The 19,398-nt window shown below is 34.3% G+C and overlaps 1 protein-coding gene across 11 annotated transcripts in view; it reads right to left on the bottom strand.

The window, feature by feature from the left end:
* LOC126735606 (sodium/potassium-transporting ATPase subunit alpha) overlaps window positions 1-19,398 on the bottom strand; it is a 129,425-nt gene that overhangs the window by 37,161 nt on the left and 72,866 nt on the right. For all 11 annotated transcript variants that reach the window (XR_007660472.1, XM_050439662.1, XM_050439659.1 and 8 more), the window contains 3 exons: window positions 13,333-14,330; window positions 7,333-7,655; window positions 1,444-1,838 (listed from right to left, as the gene is read on the bottom strand). Coding sequence is in view for 10 of the 11 variants with exons in the window: in XM_050439662.1 (XP_050295619.1) it covers window positions 1,444-1,838; window positions 7,333-7,655; window positions 13,333-14,330 (1,716 nt within the window). In the remaining variant the exon portion in view is untranslated. The remainder of the gene's footprint in view (window positions 1-1,443; window positions 1,839-7,332; window positions 7,656-13,332; window positions 14,331-19,398) is intronic.

Genomic DNA, 19,398 nt, shown 5'->3' with positions numbered 1-19,398 from the left:
TTAATAAAACCATAAATTGTGATCAAATTTTTAAAAAACAAGTAGATAATTATGATTTGGCTAGTGATGAGCTCTTTTGCTGTTTTTCAAGGATTGAAATTCATAAATAATTAAGGACATTTTTTTTTTAATTCTCTCTTTAATTTAAGCCTTGGTTCTTCTCGACTCCAAATGCAGGGACGTGCACTTAGCACTCAAGAAAGAGCTATGCCAGTTGTATATATTTACAATTAAATATACAAATGAATCAAGAATCTTTTAAAATGCTGAGAAATATCCAATTCGATTGAATAAAATAAAAAAACACAAACTTATACTAGAGAGATATGGCTTTTAAGGCTCATCCTTGGAAGCACTATTTTTCTTGTTATATATTACTGACTTGTCATTATGTTTCCTGATGACATCACCATTTTTTGACAGATCTTAAAATGATTGTGAACACTGATTTTGAAATAATTAAGAAGTGATGCAAATAATCTTTATTTTAATTTCTCAAGAGCAAATGTGTTTTAAGTGATTTATGAATAATGTTGTGTTGAACAATTAGCCTATCCTAAGGCACCGTTTTGACAAATTTTTAGGGTTAATGGGCTTAAATTTCAAGAGCATATTACCAAGGTATGTTATAGGGTTTGTTCTGGATACTATGCTCTTATAGTCTTGTCGAGTCTCACCTAAGTTACGGTATATGTTTTTGAGGCTCATGTGCTCAATACAAGTTTGACATATTGTTTATATTTTAAAAAAGAGGGATCCTCTTTCTGTTTAGAAGGATATCGGGCATCGTGTCATCCTTTTTTTGTAAACTATAAAATTTTAACTTTTTTTTCCCTTCTATATCTTATAGATTGCAAGTATTATATTCAAAAATCATAAAAATGAAATTATAAGAGACACTTACAGTTTCACATTGTCCACACTATACAGAGAGCGAATAAAAATATTATTTATATGAGTAAGGAAATCTTTAACCACTTTCCTTTTAAAATTAGATCAACAGACTATCCTGTTAGATCTGGGAAAGCTTTTAAGAAAATGTTGGTCTCAAAAACTTTTACAACCAGGACGAATATTTTAAAGTAACCATCTGGAATTAATAGTCTCTTTTATCTAATTACATAGTTTGCGTTTTATAAATGACAAATTTTATTTTTTATGTATTCTAATGTTATTGATTTCATTTTCAATGTATTTTATACCCACTTTCCATTTAAATACTCAAGAACGACTTTCTGTACTCTGTGATACTTGTACTTTATTAGGATTATTTTAACTCAAAGCGAGGCTTTGTCAGTAACTCTCAATATTTGTAATAATAAGGCTAGTTTTTGAATTTCACTGGCTGTGCTGGTAAGTTTATGAATGTAAAACTAAATTTACGCACCCGACTCAACAACTTGGATAAACCTCGGTTTAAAACCACGAAAAAAAAAAACTCACCGGTTACAGCCACAATGGCGCCCATCCTCTGACACCCCTCCACAATAATCAACTTCTGTTGCGGCGACGTTCTAGCGAACACGATTTCCGTGTGATACCTCAGGATCTCGTCCAACTGCTCAGAAGCCAAATCTCGCAGCTCGGAGCCGTGCACCACGGCCGCTTTTGCCTCCCTCGGATTAACCTCAGATACGGGAATGTTGAGTCGTTGAGCGATATCCTCCACCGTTTCGTTTCCTTCGGAAATGATCCCGACCGACTTGGCGATCGCTTTCGCGGTGATCGGATGATCTCCGGTTACCATGATGACCTTGATGCCGGCGCTACGACATTTGGCGACCGCGTCCGGTACTGCGGCACGCGGCGGATCGATCATCGACATCAGTCCTACGAATCTAGTGATGGGAAAAATCATATCGAATATAATATAATAAAAAGAATATATAGTTTTATAAAGAGATAGAGATAGTGTAGATTTAGGTATAGAATGTTTGAAATTTTAGCTTCTTTGGAATCAAGAAGCTAAAATAGTCAATTCTGGATAATAAGGATTTGAATTTGAATATACTTTTAATAATTATCTTGTCATGTGTAGGAGAATTGTTGCGTGCATTAAGTGCGTCCCTCTCTATTTCAAGAAAAAATAGTTTCTAGAGATGTTATGATTAAGATTGACTATTAAATTAAATTATCTATCACGAAATCACATAAAAAATAACCCCATACACCAAGGAAAAACGTTCCCTTGTATATATGATTTTAATTTGATAAAGTGAGTAATTGAGACGAGCCACTTTCCTCAAAAGAATTTCTCACATAGTTTAATTTCTATAAAATATTTTATAGAAATAAAGAAGTAGCATTAATTCAAAAGCGCCTGTTTTTAATTTAATAATATGGAGTCTTTAAATTTTGACCATATGAAGATAGTAAATTATGTACGCGAGTATATGACCCCAAGTATATAGAATCTTTAAAAGAAGAGACTGGTACTTGGTCTAAAGAACTCGCATAACGTGTCCGATGCCTTTCTTGTCTGATTACTCCCATACACACAATCCACTACCGTTTTTCGTTGTTTTCGAGTAAAGTGATTCTAATTTTCATTGTGCCAGACCATTTGGAACGGTTTTTAAAAAAATATTTTAGCAGTAAAATACCTATTGAAAATTTCGAGTATGCATGAAACTGTTATTAAAACATTCAGAGGTAAGTAAACGATCCAGTTAAATCGTATTTACTGTTTGACTATTAAAATGAAATTGCGTACGCGTATTCAGCCTAATTTTTTACGTTTATATGACCCAAATCATTTGTATTGTTTAACTTGAGTACTACCTAGACAGTGTCTCCAAAAGCTCTCGAAAAAAAATATCTAACTTGAACTTTGTCAGAAATTTAATTTACCCTTACCGATTCCTAACGGTACTTTGGCGAAGAGGTCATTGTTATATGAAAGTCGAAAAGTTTTTAATCATTTGCCTATTGGTTTAAAATCAAATAATTCATTAAGTACTTTTAGAAGATTGCTGAAGAAGTCACTTCTAAGCAAACCTTATTATGACTTGGAAGAGTTCTATCGAGACGTCCTTGTTGTTGGTTATTGTATAGTTTTATGGGTACCTTTCATTTTATTAATAATAATATAGTAATAGTCCTTTTATTTTTTATACTTTCAGTATTAAGTTTTGTCAAATTTTGATATTTTATTCTGTTTTACTATTTCATAATTGGTTGTATTACTTAAATAATATGTTTTACCACTACTTTGTATATTTTATAATTTATATTTTACTACTTTATTGAGGTATAATTATTTTCATTCATCTTGTTAAGCTATATTTTGAGTATCAGTACATATATCATGCTTTGTTAACAAAAATGTATATTTTTTAAACAATAAAGCACGTTTTGACTTTGACTTGAACTTTTTTAGAAATATCAATAATTGAGAATCAACATTTTGAAAAACTTTATCAGGCTTTAAAATCTCAATTATTTAACTCTCGATACTTTTTTGTGGCACAGGTGGCAGGTGGGACACTTTGACTTTGATTAATAGATTTATATTGTCCGAATTGGAACAATTAAAAAAAAGAGAAAAAATTACATTAACAAGGTTATAGAGATCGTTTTAGACCATACGAAGAGATCACTAATTTATTTCCAAATCGAAATCCAACTGTGCAGAAAATAGTAAAGAGGTTCGACGAAACTCGCGGCATTAAAGTATTAGATCTGATCAGTCAAAATCCTCAACAATGAGGAGGGTCAATAAATAACGTTGTGTTTTCGGATGAACCTACGTTTATGCTTCATGGCATTTTAAACCCACCAAATAAGTGTAGGAAGGAAGTGCGTAACCAATGTCCCCAAAAAGTTAATGTGTGGGGTGCGATATTTGGAATCCACGTAATTGAGGGAAACCTGACTACCGTAGTAAGTATTTTAAAAAACCGCAGACAGGTATCGTTTCAACAAAATGGAGCTCCTCCGCACTATAGTAGGAAAGTGAGGTGCGTAATTAATTAAATTTTACTTTTCCAAGTAGATGGCTAGACAGGAGGTACCATAGAATGGCCAGCTAGGTCCCCAGACCTCTCCCCTTTAGATAATTTTTAGAGTATTTGTCACTAAACCTGAAAATATAGAGGACTTAAAACAACGCATAACAAATGAAGCTGACTAAGGTTGCGTATTGTCAGGAAATGGGAGGAAAGCATCTTGAACATTTAATTTAATAGTTTTGCTTTGTACCAAAATTTCTATTACAATACCTTCATTAAAAAAGGGCGTTATTTGCTTGACATTTTGAAACTAGAAATTTAAGTTTCAGTTAAATCTAAAGTTATTGGTAAACCGTAGTTTATAAAAGACCAAGATAGGAAAGTGCAGCCCGTATTTCTCCAAGGTAGAACTGGAGAAAATTGGATACTTTACGATAATTAACGACAATGCAGGGCTTGATTCATTATTAGGGTTTAATGAAAGCTTTGTATCTACAAATTATTGCCGAATTTGTACCTCTCCGAAAGATGAATTCTGAAAATTACTAAAAGAAAAACAAAATGAAATAAGACTACCACAATATTTTACCACCGATTTTGAAAATAAAGTTGGCAATAAAGAAGATTGAATTAGGAATGAATGACATTATACTATACACGGTCTTTTCGAAGGAATACATAAATATGATATGACTCTTATAATAAATAAATTAATAGATAAAAATATACTTTACTTATAACAGCTGCGAAAAAAAATATCTACTGGAAATTTGTTTGATTATTTACAAAAAATATCTTATCTATTATAAGGATTAACCGTTTTTTTTGTAGAAATTATAGATATTTTGATGGATTCATCCAATCGAAAATGTGTAAATTGTTAGTGTACCAATTGGGTCTCTAACTTTGATACTCAGTATAAGGCCTACAACGTTGAAAAAAACTAATGTAAAAAATATATATTCCACTGAATTTACTTTATTATTTCGCGGAAAAATTTTTAATATAATTTACCAAAATTCGGAAAATAATTGCTATCCTACAATACCTTATATTATTATATTTTAAAATAAAGATAGAGTACAATATCTACAAAAATTTTAAAAAAATTAGAATTTGAATCAGTTAGAGGAATTGATTTTGAATTATACAATGAAGTCATTAACAATAATTAAGATACACCATGTAAAGGACCTGCTTAAGAACGGAGTTGGTAGACACCTGCGCCAACTGCATTGTTGAGCAGCTAATTTCTAAGATGAATCGTCTCAATTATTGTCGACAATACTTTTGCTCGATTTTTCAAAGATCTAGTAGTTTTAATAAAACACTGATCAAGGGGGTTTTTATTATTCAAAAATAACAATTGAGAAAGTTCTCCAAAGCATTAAAAAAACTAAAACCAAAAAAATGCCATAGGTAAGGACAATAAATCTTTTCTTTTTCTGGGCCTCTCACACTAATTTTTCTCTTAAAGTAAATTTCCAGATAAGTTAAAACATGCAGTTATAACGGTTATATTTAAATCTGGTATTGCTAGTAATGTTGAGAACTACAGGCTGTCATCAATCCAGTTCAAAATATTCAATAATGTGCTTTATAGCAACTTTTAAAAATATAATCACTTTATAGATAAATTTGTGTGTTCAGTCATTTTTACTGACTGCGCTAAAGCTTTTGATAAAGTTGATCGCTCTATACTTCTTGAAAAACTAAGCAAATTTGGAGCATGTATGTTTCTGAGGTCATACTTTTCTGATGGGTTAATTAAGTTAAAGTGTTGAATACTTTATCTAAGCCACCTATATCAACCTCAGGAGTATCAGAAGGTAGTGACTTGGGTCCTCTTCTGTTTGCTATATTTATTAACGATTTGCTTCCCTGTGTGAAATTTTCAACAAGCCTGCGGGTGATTTAAGGTCCTCTGAGAAATCTCAAATCTTCAGGATTCGGGGATGCTGCAATGTGATCTGAACTCAGTAAATCAACGGTTCAATGATAACAAAATGTTTCTAAAAACTTCCAAGTATTATGTTTTAACTATCACTTAAAAAACACAATACATAGAGAACCAATACAAAATTTCTAACTTTGTACGAGATTGGAAGAAAAAATACTTGCATAGATCTTGGAGTACTGTACTGTCAGCAAAATTTAAAATTTATTGAACATCATCGGATCATCGTTGGAAAGGTATGCAGAACTCTTGGACTGTTAATTCGTTACTCATTTTTTTTTTAAATAATTGAAACCCTAATATCATTCATTATACAATGCACTAGTAAGACCTCACTTGCAGTATGCCTTTATAATATGGGTCGAAATTAACGTTGATCCTATTGAAAAGGTTCAAAAACCATTTTTGAGTTCCTTTACGTCAGAAGGTTTGGTATATATGATTTCCTATAATGCTATATTAATACAGGAGAAATTTGCATTCAATCCTTTTTATCTATTATGTCGTAAATCACATTAAATATGAAGACTACTTTTTAATAAATAATATTAAATTTCATGTTTCAAAAATACATCTAAGAATAAGAGTGATTTTTCACCTATAAATAAGATATTAGAAGAATGTAACCATGTGAAAATTAAGTATGATATAGACTTATTAAACTCTTCTGTGAAACAAATAGAGGATGCATTTAAAACAAATCCTAGTCTGCAAAAGCTTTTAAGTCTTAAAATTTTATTTAGATGTATAGTGTTTTTTTTGTCTAAGTTTGGTTATTTTAGGTAGATATTAGGCATTAGTTTTTATCAGTAGTAAGCATTCTTTTAATGTACTAACAATTATTTTGTGTTTTAAAGTACGATAAATAAATAAGAGCTACACTGTAATCCAAAGGTCATTGACTTGACACTTTAGACTTAAAATTGCCTCTCCTTTTCAGAAAAATCGACGAAAACTCTAATATTCGATACTAATGCTAGAATGCTTTAAATTACGAACTTTTTGGACCACATATTAAAAAACTGCAAAGTTAAATAAAAAATGTGTAGTTTTAAATCGAGCACAGCATACTCTTAGGACAATTAAAAACATACCAAAATAATAGTTAATCAAAAATAAAAGTTAGTAAGTACGTAATTTAAGATCAGTTTAATGATTCTGTATTACAGCATCTAAAAGAAAGAATATATTTAGATTAATTGAATAAACTTAGTCTTTCCAATAATAACTTTAAAGACTTAAAAGGAAAAGTATCTCTTAAAACAATTATCTGGAGAATTTTCAAATAATAGTTAACTTTCTATAAAAAAAAAGAGTACTTGAGCCATGTCTATGAAGTTTAAAAAATACTAGTGTTGGTGTAAGGAAATATTTCATAGAAGTATACACGTTTAAATTAAAGATAATTTTTTTTTGTGAGTGTACCTGAGTCCGTCCAACGGGAAATTCGGGTCGTCGCAATTGAATTTGTACCCGATCGGGTATTTATCGGTGGGCAGCATGAAATCGCAGAAACCCAAGACACGTTCGCCTAAACCGCCGAGCTCGAGGTATGCGTTGTTGAACGCCTCCTTCATCTCCTCGTCCAGGACCTTCTCTTTGCCGCAAATGAAGATGGTGCTGCACCGTTCCAGGATACGTTCCGGGGCGCCCTTCATCACCAAAATGTGACGGGGATCGTTGGGATCTTCGTTTTCGTGGATGGAGACTTGGTATTTGTTGGTCGAGTTGAATGGAACCTCGCATACCTTGGAAAGAATGAATAAATATCATATTAAGTATGTCTTTAATAGTCTTAGTAGTTAGTGAGTTGTGGTAATGGAAGCAGCGGAGGAATTACTAGAAAAATGGGAATTTTCCGAACTCATTGAAATATTTGTCGGTAAGTTTCTTTCTTTCTAGTCATAACCGAGAAACATGGTCAAAAAAACCGGTGGTGGTCAAAAAAATAAGAGTGCCTGATTTCATTTGAATATTCCTAATAATATAATGTGCTACAGAGAAAAAAACAATAACGATTTCATATTTGTACAACATATGCCATCAGTGATAAAAAAAATGGATACACGTTATTTTTTGCCTGTTTAATTTGTAATTGTTATTAAGTAATTGATTTCTTACACGTTTTATGGTGGATAAAAATATAAGAGTATTTTTCAAAAATGGTCATAAAAAATTATAATGACAATGTACCGCAAAACAAACGACAGCATTAGATAAGCGAGTCAGTACTTGATAGAATAACCTTTATTCTTTCTAAAGTGTAAGATTATTTATTTTTAATTTGAATGTCCGTAAGCCGCCGGAAAATGGATCCAAACTATTTTCATTAAAGAAACGCAAAGTCCTAGTCAGTGGAGAAAAAAACCCATAGTTGGCCGCATGAAAGGGTAAACGAAACATAGAAGAGTTGATCCTTCTTTGATAGGTGTTAAAAGGAATTGCTTCCAAGACAGTAGGACAATGATATAAACCATTTAAGATCTTATAAAACATTAAAGCATCAGAATAATGCCGTCTGATTTCAAGATTAGGGATATTAAACTGGACACTGATAGCATTATAGTCGATGTAATAATTACGAAAAATATTAACTTCAGCTCTTTAAGCAAGGGATCTTAAGAATCTTCTTTGTACAGCCTCAAGGCGTTCAATATGAGAGTCATAATAAGGGGACCAAATTACAGACTCATACTCAAGCAAGGAACGTACCAAAAAGTAATAAAGTAATTTGAAACAGTAAGGTGAAATATGTACACCTTTTCTAGTGATAAAACAAAGACTACGCATACTCCTGTTAATAATGTCCAAAATGTGCGGCAAAAAAGTTAACTTGGTATCAAAGAACACCCAAGTCTTTAACTGTATCAACTGACTTGAGTTCATTATTGTTGATTGTGTAATATTAATTAATAATTTTATTAGAACGTCCAAACGAAATACATACACACTTCTTTACATTCGGTTCCAGACTATTGCTATTACACCACTCAGCAACACTATTTAAATCCATCAAGATATGACTCAATGGCTTTATACAGTTTAAAATCATCAGCAAAAGCAAGATGTTTTGAATGAACAATTACATCACTCAAAATCTCTTATGAACAAGTTAAAAACGACTGGTCCAATATGCAAACCTTGAGGCACGCCTGAAGATACTTCAATACCATTAAAGATATAATTACTTATCCTGACCAACTGTGTGCGACCAGTCAAAAAACTGTGACAAAATTCGACCAAAGGCCCATAGCCCCAAACTTCCAAACCAGATGTTCATAACCAAACCTATCAAAGGCCTTCGAGAAATCTGTATACACACTTATTTTGAATATATAAACACTATCTTTGTGGCATAGAATCGATCAACTTTTGACATGTTTCAACTGAGATGGAATACTAGGTTTCCTGAACTTTCTTTCATAAATCTTGCTTATTTGTTGTTTTTTTACAAGCTACTCGGTTTTTCAGCTCCTTCCAAAGGTTTTCAATAGGGTTAAGGTCAGGCGATTGTGATAGCCATTCCAGAACCGAAACCCTATTTTGTGTAAACCATCGTTTACCAATACGTGCCGTATGTTTAGGGTCGTTATCATGTTGATACACCCGCTTTATAGGCATGTTCTCTTTGGCATATAAAATATCCAAATAAATTTCTTTTGTCGTGGTCTCTTTAATCCAAAATATGGGACCTACTCCACTGTAGGAAAAACAGCCCTACAGTTTGATATTTTCACCTCCGTGCTTAACTGTGCCTATTGTGTTTCTAGCATTATATTCTTCATTCTTTCTCCTTCTAACGAATAATCTTCCATCTGAATTAAATAAGTTGATCATCGTTAATTTGAAAATTTTCATTAAAATTATTCTTAATAAATGCCAGTTTACTGACTTCGCGAACAATAAGCTTATCAGTTTTCCGTGTGGATTTTCAGGAACATTTTTCGTTTTATTTTGTGTTTTTAAAACCCTGGAAATTGCACAAGATGATGCACATTTGCAATAAACGCATAGGTTTTATATTTGCAATTGACTCCTCAATTGCAAAATAAGACGCCTTTCTTTGGGGCTACAATGCTTTGCGCGACCCATATCTACTAACGCGATGCAATGAATCTTTTTGAAACTGACTTGTATTTATGGAAAATATCACAAACAAATCTTTTTATCTGAATAAACGGAGACCAAATAGTTACATTAAAGAATTACCCCTTTTTTTGTCCACAAGATTCTTAAACAAACTTGCTTTTAAAAGATAAAAGCGCTCCTCTGCACTATGCTGCCACTGTGCGTACATTTTTGGATGAAACCTTTCCCAATTGGTGGATAAGAAGGAGAGGACCCATCGAATGGCCTGCTAGGCCGCCTGACCTAACACCAATGGACTTTTTTTTGTAGGGATACCTCAAGTCGAAGGTATTTGTTAATAGGCCACATAATCTAGACGACTTGAAAGAGAGAATTCGCAGAAAAGTGCGCGACATAACTGTGCAACGAGACTTTATTGATCGCCTTGGATATTGTCAAGCCGTGAATGGCAACCATTTTGAACATTTAACTCAATTTTTGTTCTTTTTTTATTCGTTACATGAGTCGTCTTTTTTTCGATAACTGTTGACTTTAGGTATAGGACATGATGCATAACACATACGTAGAATTCCACGCGTAATTCAAAAATGAGATAAAAAAAAAGGTGCTTTCATTTGAAAAAATTAAGTTGATGGTCGTAATTTATTTTTGAGCAACACTGTATACAGGGTGTCATTGAAATGGTGTAAAAAAATTCGGGGGGTGATAGTACTCCTAAAAATTTAAAAAAAAGTTCCTATAACTATAGGGTGGAAAATGCATATTAAGGGAGTTAGGGGCACTGAAAGGGTAAATTTAAAAAACGGGTTTTTGAAATTGTAGGCTTAAAAAACGAGATAAAATTTCGAAAAAAAATCCTCTGCCATAAATTTTGACCCAAAATCAAATGGTGATACTGAAAAATAATTTGGAAAATCGGAAAGGGTAGTTTTTGCAAGGGTAGGGGGTTAATTCGTGAATAACTTTTTTTAGGTTATTTTCTTCGCAACGTGGGTTCATTTTTTAAAAACTACATACTTTTTCCTACAAAAAAGGTACTCTTGTTGCACATCGCCCAGAACGATGGTTTTCGAGAAAATTGAAGGCAAAAAGTTTGCTCTGATGGGCTGCTAACTGGTTAAACAACATAAACTTATGAAAGTTATGGGGTTTCAAAAGTAAACAAGTAGTTATTAAATAATTAATTGAAAAATCTAAATTTCATGATTTTTAAAACATCGTATTGCTTTAAAAAAACGAAATAAACCAATTACCAAAATTCCTTATTAAATGCATACTTACTTTATTTATTTTGCATGTACGCAAAAGAAATGTTCTGGTTCATAAATATTTTTGTCAGTTGATTGTTGTTGAAGTGTGCGTAAACGTAAAATTTCACAAATTATGGAATACCCTGTGTGTGAACTGGCAGATATGCATTTTATTTATGGAAGAGCAACGGAAACGGTCTTTTGGCTAAGCGCTTGTATGTCCAAAAATATCCAAATCGCAGGGCACCTTCTCACCGGATATTTGCGAGAATTCATTAGCGCCTAAGAGACACAGGTTCATTTGGACATAGAAATCAAGACCGTGGCCGTAACTTGATGGTACGTACACCTGATGTTAAGGAGCGCATTTTAGCACATGTAGAGGAAGATCCGGGGATATCTGTAAGGAGAATTGCAGCGCGGGAAAACGTGAGTCGCCATTCTGTGTGGATGACTCTTAAGACTCAACTCCTGCATCCGTATCACATCCAAAGGGTACAAGCTCTTGCTCCGGCAGACTATCCCGCTCGAGTCATCTTCTGTCGTTGGTTATTAAGAAAACAGGTACAAGAACCCCTTTTTTTGGCAAATATTTTATGCACGGATGAAGCTGGGTTTACAAGAAATGGAATTTTCAATTACCATAATACACATCACTGGTCCGATGAGAACCCTCATGCTGTTGTGGAAAGTCGACACCAAATTCGATTCTCAGTTAATGTTTGGGCGGGAATTCTTGGCGATAGACATATTGGACCATTTTTTCTACCCCCGAGGTTAATTTGACACCTTTTGAAAAGTCGCTTGTTATTTATAATAATAAACATTTTAGGCTAAATGGTCAAAGTTACCTTAATTTTCTAATACATGATCTACCAGCACTTTTGGAGGAAGTTCCCATAGCACAGAGGCAGATCACGTATTTTATGCATGATGGTGCACCAGCTCATTTTCCGCTAGCGGTGAGGAATCATTTAAACCAAGTTTTTGAGAGGCGTTGGATAGGACGTGGTGGTCCACAAGCTTGGCCAGCAAGATCACCAGATCTTAATCCATTAGATTTCTACTTCTGGGGCCACTTGAAAACTTTGGTTTACTCAGTGCCGATTAATACTGAAGAGCAACTACGTCAACGCATTATCGACGGTTCCAATCAAATTCGTACAACCCCAGGGATATTCCACAGGGTACGCAGATCATGGAGAAGAAGAGCAGATGTCTGCATTGAAATGAATGGTGGTCACTTTGAACATTTACTATGAATGAATTAAGAAATGCATTATTTTAATAAGGAATTTTGGTAATTGGTTTATTTCGTTTTTTAAAGCAATAAGATGTTTTAAAAATCATAAAATTTAGATTTTTCAATTAATTATTTAATAACTACGTGTTTACTTTTGAAACCCCATAACTTTCATAGGTTTATGTTGTTTAACCAGTTAGCAACCCATCAGAGCAAACTTTTTGCCTTCAATTTTCTCGAAAACCATCGTTCTGGGCGATGTGCAACAAGAGTACCTTTGTTGTAGGAAAAAGTATGTAGTTTTTAAAAAATGAACCCACGTTGCGAAAAAAATAACCTAAAAAAAGTTATTCACGAATTAACCCCCTACCCTTGCAAAAACTACCCTTTCCGATTTTCCAAATTATTTTTCAGTATCACCATTTGATTTTGGGTCAAAATTTATGGCAGAGGATTTTTTTTCGAAATTTTATCTCGTTTTTTAAGCCTACAATTTCAAAAAACCGTTTTTTAAATTTACCCTTTCAGTGCCCCTAACTCCCTTAATATGCATTTTCCGCCCTATAGTTATAGGAACTTTTTTTAAAATTTTTAGGAGTACTATCACCCCCCGAATTTTTTTACACCGTTTCAATGACACCCTGTATACAAACTTCGCGTACAAAAATGCGTAACTTGAAATAAAAATCGATGGCTCTGAGTGTGTTTTTTTCGAAAACACCCCTGAATTTTAAATGAATTTAGACATAACTTTTGGGATGCACTGTATAGCGAAATTTGATATGCACTTATTATTTTTTGGCCACAACTGTATAATGAACCAATGAGTAAACTATAACTCACCTTCTTATTCTTCTTCCTAATGGCCATAACGTCACCCAACGCCAATTCCATACACTTCAACAAAGCGGCCTCAGAAGCGTCTCCGTTAACTTCCCGTTTCAATATCGGCACGTTATTCTGTCCCGGTTTAAATTCAGCCCGGTTACACAAAGTCGCGATACGTGAAAGCGCCTTAAATCCCGGACTGGTACGATCGTACTGCACCCCCGACTGATCCTCAGTCGTGTCCGCCTCGATGATCTGATTATCGAACCACATATGAGCCACCGTCATCCGGTTCTGCGTCAAAGTACCGGTCTTATCCGAGCAGATGGTGCTGGTGGAACCCAACGTTTCCACCGCCTCCAGATTCTTCACCAAGCAGTTCTTGGAGGCCATCCTTTTGGCCGTGAGGGTGAGACACACCGTAACTGTCGCCAATAGACCTTCCGGGACATTCGCTACGATGATACCGATAAGGAAGATCACGGCATCCAGCCAGTGGTAGCCTAAAATGAAAGCGATAACGAAGAACGTGACTCCTAAGAATACGGCGACGCCGGTGATCAAATGAATGAAATGATGGATTTCTTTGGCGATCGGGGTTTCGCCGGTGTCCAAGCCGGAGGCCAAACCGGCGATACGGCCCATGACGGTGTTGTCACCGCAAGCGATCACGACCCCCTTGGCAGTGCCCTCGACGGCGTTGGTTGAGAAAAACGCTAAATTTTTGGTTTCCAGGGGATTCTCGTGGGTGAACTCGGCGCTGCGACTTTGCGGTTCCGATTCCCCGGTTAGCGAGGAGTTGTCCACCTTGAAACCGCGCGACTCGATGATTCGGATGTCGGCGGGGATGCGGTCGCCGAACTTCACCTCGACCACGTCTCCCAGCACCAGGTCCTCGGCTCGCAGGGTCAGTTTTTCGCCCTCGCGTAGGACCGTCGCGAACTGAGGCACCATGTTCTTGAACGATTCCATGATTTTTGAGCTTTTGCTTTCTTGGTAGTACGAGAATATACCTGGAAATGATGGAAATGTTTGGTGAATTTAGAACTTGTAGTGACCAAACGTGAAATTTCAATTGCGAGAGGGGTGCCACGAACAATGGACAAAAATAATAGAAAAATCAGCAGAGTAAAAATTTCAAAAACAAATCACCTATTTGCTATGGGATTTGTTTTTGGAGCCCATTGTCTATTTAATACAGTATTTGTTCTGCAAAAATGAGCAATTAGAGCCCTTTGTAGGGTAAGGAGTAGTCAATCTTATCGGCATCTTTTTGTGCAAAACAGAATCTTGACCCTTTTTTAAGCCTCATATTTATATCTTTGTCTCACTTTAACATATCACTGAGAAGGGTGATAAATTGGTGTTGTCTCACTCACACTGTCCAAACTAAGCCAGAAAAACAAAATTTCCAGAAGATCCAGACAGTAATAGAAAAATGAGAGGCTGATATATAAAAAAAGAGAAAAAAAATCGAGTCTCATATTTATATCTTTGTCTCACTTTGACATATCACTGAGGAGGGTGATAAATTGGTGTTGTCTCACTCAAATTGTCCAAACTAAGCCAGAAAAACAAAATTTCCAGAAGATCCAGACAGTAATAGAAAAATGAGAGGGTGATATATGAAAAAAGAGAAAAAAATCGAGTCTCATATTTATATCTTTGTCTCGTTTTGACATATCACTGAGGAGGGTGATAAATTGGTGTCGTCTCACTCACATTGTTCCAACTAAGCCAGAAAAACAAAATTTCCAGAAGATCCAGACAGTAATAGAGAAATGAGAGGGTGATATATGAAAAAACAGAAAAAAATCGAGTCTCATATTTATATCTTTGTCTCACTTTGACATATCACTGAGAAGGGTGATAAATTGGTGTTGTCTCACTCACACTGTCCAAACTAAGCCAGAAAAACAAAATTTCCAGAAGATCCAGACACTAATAGAAAAATGAGAGGGTGATATATGAAAAAAGAGAAAAAAAATCGAGTCTCATATTTATATCTTTGTCTCACTTTGACATATCACTGAGAAGGGTGATAAATTGGTGTTGTCTCACTCACACTGTCCAAACTAAGCCAGAAATACACAATTTCCAGAAGATCCAGACAGTAATAGAAAATGAAAGGGTGATATATGAAAAAAGAGAAAAAAATCGAGTCTCATATTTATATCTTTGTCTCACTTTGACATATCACTGAGCAGGGTAATAAATTGGTGTTGTCTCACTCCCATTGTCCAAACTAAGCCAGAAATACACAATTTCCAGAAGATCCAGACAGTAATAGAAAAATGAGAGGGTGATATATGAAAAAAGAGAAAAAAAATCGAGTCTCATATTTATATCTTTGTCTCACTTTGACATATCACTGAGAAGGGTGATAAATTGGTATTGTCTCACTCACATTGTTCAAACTAAGCCAGAAAAACAAAATTTCCAGAAGATCCAGAAAGTAATAGATAAATGAAAGGGTGATATATGAAAAAAGAGAAAAAAAATCGAGTCTCATATTTATATCTTTGTCTCACTTTGACATATCACTGAGAAGGGTGATAAATTGGTGTTGTCTCACTCACACTGTCCAAACTAAGCCAGAAAAACAAAATTTCCAGAAGATCCAGACACTAATAGAAAAATGAGAGGGTGATATATGAAAAAAGAGAAAAAAAATCGAGTCTCATATTTATATCTTTGTCTCACTTTGACATATCACTGAGGAGGGTGATAAATTGGTGTCGTCTCACTCACATTGTTCCAACTAAGCCAGAAAAACAAAATTTCCAGAAGATCCAGACAGTAATAGAGAAATGAGAGGGTGATATATGAAAAAACAGAAAAAAATCGAGTCTCATATTTATATCTTTGTCTCACTTTGACATATCACTGAGAAGGGTGATAAATTGGTGTTGTCTCACTCACACTGTCCAAACTAAGCCAGAAAAACAAAATTTCCAGAAGATCCAGACACTAATAGAAAAATGAGAGGGTGATATATGAAAAAAGAGAAAAAAAATCGAGTCTCATATTTATATCTTGGTCTCACTTTGACATATCACTGAGAAGGGTGATAAATTGGTGTTGTCTCACTCACACTGTCCAAACTAAGCCAGAAATACACAATTTCCAGAAGATCCAGACAGTAATAGAGAAATGAGAGGGTGATATATGAAAAAAGAGAAAAAAAATCGGGTCTCATATTTATATCTTTGTCTCACTTTGACATATCACTGAGGAGGGTGATAAATTGGTGTTGTCTCACTCACATTGTCCAAACTAAGCCAGAAAAACAAAATTTCCAGAAGATCCAGACAGTAATAGAGAAATGAGAGGGTGATATATGAAAAAAGAGAAAAAAAATCGGGTCTCATATTTATATCTTTGTCTCACTTTGACATAGCACTGAGGAGGGTGATAAATTGGTGTTGTCTCACTCACATTGTCCAAACTAAGCCAGAAAAACAAAATTTCCAGAAGATCCAGACAGTAATAGAGAAATGAGAGTGTGATATATGAAAAAAGAGAAAAAAAATCGGGTCTCATATTTATATCTTTGTCTCACTTTGACATATCACTGAGGAGGGTGATAAATTGGTGTTGTCTCACTCACATTGTCCAAACTAAGCCAGAAAAACAAAATTTCCAGAAGATCCAGACAGTAATAGAGAAATGAGAGGGTGATATATGAAAAAAGAGAAAAAAAATCGGGTCTCATATTTATATCTTTGTCTCACTTTGACATATCACTGAGGAGGGTGATAAATTGGTGTTGTCTCACTCACATTGTTCAAACTAAGCCAGAAAAACAAAATTTCCAGAAGATCCAGACAGTAATAGAAAAATGAGAGGGTGATATATGAAAAAAGAGAAAAAAAATCGAGTCTCATATTTATATCTTTGTCTCACTTTGACATATCACTGAGAAGGGTGATAAATTGGTGTTGTCTCACTCACATTGTCCAAACTAAGCCAGAAAAACAAAATTTCCAGAAGATCCAGACAGTAATAGAGAAATGAGATGGTGATATATGAAAAAAGAGAAAAAAAATCGAGTCTCATATTTATATCTTTGTCTCACTTTGACATATCACTGAGGAGGGTGATAAATTGGTGTTGTCTCACTCACATTGTTCAAACTAAGCCAGAAAAACAAAATTTCCAGAAGATCCAGACAGTAATAGAAAAATGAGAGGGTGATATATGAAAAAAGAGAAAAAAAATCGAGTCTCATATTTATATCTTTGTCTCACTTTGACATATCACTGAGAAGGGTGATAAATTGGTGTTGTCTCACTCACATTGTCCAAACTAAGCCAGAAAAACAAAATTTCCAGAAGATCCAGACAGTAATAGAGAAATGAGATGGTGATATATGAAAAAAGAGAAAAAAAATCGAGTCTCATATTTATATCTTTGTCTCACTTTGACATATCACTGAGGAGGGTGATAAATTGGTGTTGTCTCACTCACATTGTTCAAACTAAGCCAGAAAAACAAAATTTCCAGAAGATCCAGACAGTAATAGAAAAATGAGAGGGTGATATATGAAAAAAGAGAAAAAAAATCGAGTCTCATATTTATATCTTTGTCTCACTTTGACATATCACTGAGGAGGGTGATAAATTGGTGTTGTCTCACTCACATTGTTCAAACTAAGCCAGAAAAACAAAATTTCCAGAAGATCCAGACACTAATAGAAAAATGAGAGGGTGATATATGAAAAAAGAGAAAAAAAATCGAGTCTCATATTTATATCTTGGTCTCACTTTGACATATCACTGAGGAGGGTGATAAATTGGTGTCGTCTCACTCACATTGTTCCAACTAAGCCAGAAAAACAAAATTTCCAGAAGATCCAGACAGTAATAGAGAAATGAGAGGGTGATATATGAAAAAACAGAAAAAAATCGAGTCTCATATTTATATCTTTGTCTCACTTTGACATATCACTGAGAAGGGTGATAAATTGGTGTTGTCTCACTCACATTGTCCAAACTAAGCCAGAAAAACAAAATTTCCAGAAGATCCAGACAGTAATAGAGAAATGAGAGGGTGATATATGAAAAAAGAGAAAAAAAATCGAGTCTCATATTTATATCTTTGTCTCACTTTGACATATCACTGAGGAGGGTGATAAATTGGTGTTGTCTCACTCACATTGTCCAAACTAAGCCAGAAAAACAAAATTTCCAGAAGATCCAGACAGTAATAGAGAAATGAGAGGGTGATATATGAAAAAAGAGAAAAAAAATCAAATATCATATTTATATCTTTGTCTCGTTTTGACATATCACTGAGGAGGGTGATAAATTGGTGTTGTCTCACTCACATTGTCCAAACTAAGCCAGAAAAACAAAATTTCCAGAAGATCCAGACAGTAATAGAGAAATGAGAGGGTGATATATGAAAAAAGAGAAAAAAAATCAAATATCATATTTATATCTTTGTCTCACTTTGACATATCACTGAGGAGGGTGATAAATTGGTGTTGTCTCACTCACATTGTCCAAACTAAGCCAGAAAAACAAAATTTCCAGAAGATCCAGACAGTAATAGAGAAATGAGAGGGTGATATATGAAAAAAGAGAAAAAAAATCAAATATCATATTTATATCTTTGTCTCGTTTTGACATATCACTGAGGAGGGTGATAAATTGGTGTTGTCTCACTCACATTGTCCAAACTAAGCCAGAAAAACAAAATTTCCAGAAGATCCAGACAGTAATAGAGAAATGAGAGGGTGATATATGAAAAAAGAGAAAAAAAATCGGGTCTCATATTTATATCTTTGTCTCACTTTGACATATCACTGAGGAGGGTGATAAATTGGTGTTGTCTCACTCACATTGTCCAAACTAAGCCAGAAAAACAAAATTTCCAGAAGATCCAGACAGTAATAGAGAAATGAGAGGGTGATATATGAAAAAAGAGAAAAAAAATCAAATATCATATTTATATCTTTGTCTCACTTTGACATATCACTGAGGAGGGTGATAAATTGGTGTTGTCTCACTCACATTGTCCAAACTAAGCCAGAAAAACAAAATTTCCAGAAGATCCAGACAGTAATAGAGAAATGAG

Source organism: Anthonomus grandis, chromosome 4, assembly GCF_022605725.1.
Source record: "Anthonomus grandis grandis chromosome 4, icAntGran1.3, whole genome shotgun sequence".
NCBI classification, from domain to species: Eukaryota; Metazoa; Arthropoda; class Insecta; order Coleoptera; family Curculionidae; genus Anthonomus; species Anthonomus grandis.
This window is presented reverse-complemented; position numbering and strand designations above follow the sequence as displayed.